Source organism: Austrofundulus limnaeus, unplaced genomic scaffold (genome assembly GCF_001266775.1).
Source record: "Austrofundulus limnaeus strain Quisiro unplaced genomic scaffold, Austrofundulus_limnaeus-1.0 Scaffold925, whole genome shotgun sequence".
NCBI lineage: Eukaryota > Metazoa > Chordata > Actinopteri > Cyprinodontiformes > Rivulidae > Austrofundulus > Austrofundulus limnaeus.
The window spans coordinates 13473-15766 of NW_013953327.1; the positions used below are offsets into that span (position 1 = coordinate 13473).

At 44.2% G+C, this 2294-nt stretch overlaps 1 protein-coding gene across 1 annotated transcript in view; it reads right to left on the reverse strand.

Moving 5' to 3' along the window:
- The window catches only part of slc7a7 (solute carrier family 7 member 7), a 19501-nt gene that overhangs the window by 11806 nt on the left and 5401 nt on the right, over positions 1–2294 (reverse strand). The window contains exon 4 of the mRNA XM_014029595.1: positions 1511–2115. Within this exon, the coding sequence (XP_013885049.1) occupies positions 1511–2003 (493 nt within the window). The 5' untranslated portion in view covers positions 2004–2115. The remainder of the gene's footprint in view (positions 1–1510; positions 2116–2294) is intronic.

Sequence of the window (2294 nt, forward strand, 5' to 3'; positions counted from 1 at the left end):
TAATATACTTATATACATATGCACCTTGTTAAAGAGTTGACAGAGAAACCAAAAAGCTGAGAACATTGTATGGTCACATTACAAAAATAATCTAATCAGATACAAACACTCAGACCTAAAGCAATGACAGTTGTTAGTTTTGCATATAATTTATTCAGACGTGTTAAAGGAAACTTAACTTCTAAAGGGTTTATGTGACAAAGATTTGGAATTATTGTTTTCTTTAAAGAAAACATGGATTTCTATGTTTATAGTGTCTAATATTCCACGTACTTATATAAAAAAATCTAAAAATCAGGAGAAATTTATGTGTAAAAAAAGTCTTCATCTACTACTTTAACATCCAGCTGTCTTTTTTCTTGACAGGAAGTGATGTTCTGGACTAACTGAGCCAGGTTAGCAGCAGATGATAGTGTTCCTCTCAGTGACAGGAAGCAGGTTTTTATGGTTCAGTCTTGTGCTGAGCTGTCAGTGCTCTGTTAGCCACTCAGGTCAGAGTCTCCCTGCAGTGAGGACTTTACCTCACAGCTATCAAACCCTCCTCTGAGCTCTGCTTATCAGTGCATGGAACAGGTGTGTGTGTGTGTGCTTGTATTCAAGTGTGTGTTCGCACATGAAATTCCTTCTAGGTGGGTGGCTGAGTGGTACTGATCACAAACAAGAACAGACAGGTCATACAGTATCTTGTTTTTCTGGGAAAATAACAATAAAGGGATATCTTGAAGATTCTAAAGTGAGGTTCTGTGGAAAAGTTATGTAAAATGAATATCTTACCTGTTGTAGATAGTTCTTCAAATGACCTCTGTTTGGAAAAATGGATTAATTCTGTTTGGACTAATGAACTAATGAGGAACTGAAGGTTTAAATATTACTGTTAGCTTAAATAGCTTACAGGATTTTAAAGATTGGATTTTGTTTTAGGGCAATATAATCCCAAAAGCCAACTTAGGTGAGCTGGGGTCAGAGCACCAAGGACCCCGCCTTCGGCTGCCACCTATCCCATATAGGGGACAGGTGTGGGATAGATCTGCCAATGATGGTACTGTTAAAGATGGCGTGTTACAATTGGCCCAGTTGKGGTTTGGTTTATGTGGTGCTGACCCATGCCTGGACCACCGTTTTGTTGCATTTTGAGCTAGCCGTTAGCTTGTGGATTTTGTCATATATAAACTCATATTGATTCACCGTTTTGCTTTTTGTGGCCTAAAGAGGTGTTTGTTTGTTTGGGTTCTTTTAAGGAGTTTAATGATGAATTTGCCAACCAATGAGGAAACTCGTTTGTTTCTATGACTTCTCACATGTGAGAAGGATTTCTTAATCACTGCTTTAGAGTTGAGTAAAATAGATTTTCCCCCTAACTATTCCTAACTCAAGGTTTGAGGGTGGCTCGGTTCCTCTTTCATCTAAAGTCAGCACAAAGACCTGCTGACTGCAACCTATGTGTCACCATTTTTCACTTCTGCAGTCTGAGACGCCCACGTGCTTACATGTGAAACTGATGTGTACTYACATATACAAGCAGCAGCCAGGAGCCTGTTGGCCAGGTATGGGGCGATGCAGGTGGGGAAGATGGGCTGCACCATGTAGTTGGAGAAGGTGATGGCTATCACTGCCTGGCTGGTCGGCTCGATGATCAGCAGGGACGTCCAAATGCGGATGAAGGCCATGAAGCCTCCGAAGGCCTCCAGAATGTAGGCGTAGGAGGCGCCGGACTTGGTGATGGTGGTGCCCAGCTCGGCGTAGCACAGCGCCCCGAACACGGAGAAGATCCCACCGATGGTCCACACCACCAGCGAGAGGCCGTAGGAGGCGCTGTGGATGAGGACGCCCTTGGGCGAGACGAAGATGCCCGAGCCGATCATGTTCCCCACGATCAGGCAGACGCCGTTCAGGAGGGAGATCTCCTTCTTCAGCTTCATGGACTCCTGGGAGGCAGCGGATTTCACGGAGGGCGGGCCCCCGTTGGTCCCCTCGTGAGTGGCGACGGGGCTGTAGGACGCCATTGTTCGATGTTTGTTTTTCAGTCCCAAAACACAACCTATCTGTGTTTGTTTGTCTTTGCGATGCTGATGATTAAATGTTTCCCCTCGGTTATCTGTGTTTATCTCCCTCCATCTGTGAAAGCACCACACAAGGTCACATTTTCAACATTTGTGTTGTGTATAAAACCATATTTACATGCCACGGGCTCCAACAGAAGAGCAAACAAGTAAAAACAATATTCGGACGTTGATGTGGACTCTGCTGGGTTTGGTGGATCAGAGCTCCATTAGGCCTCACCGTAAATGGCCTTT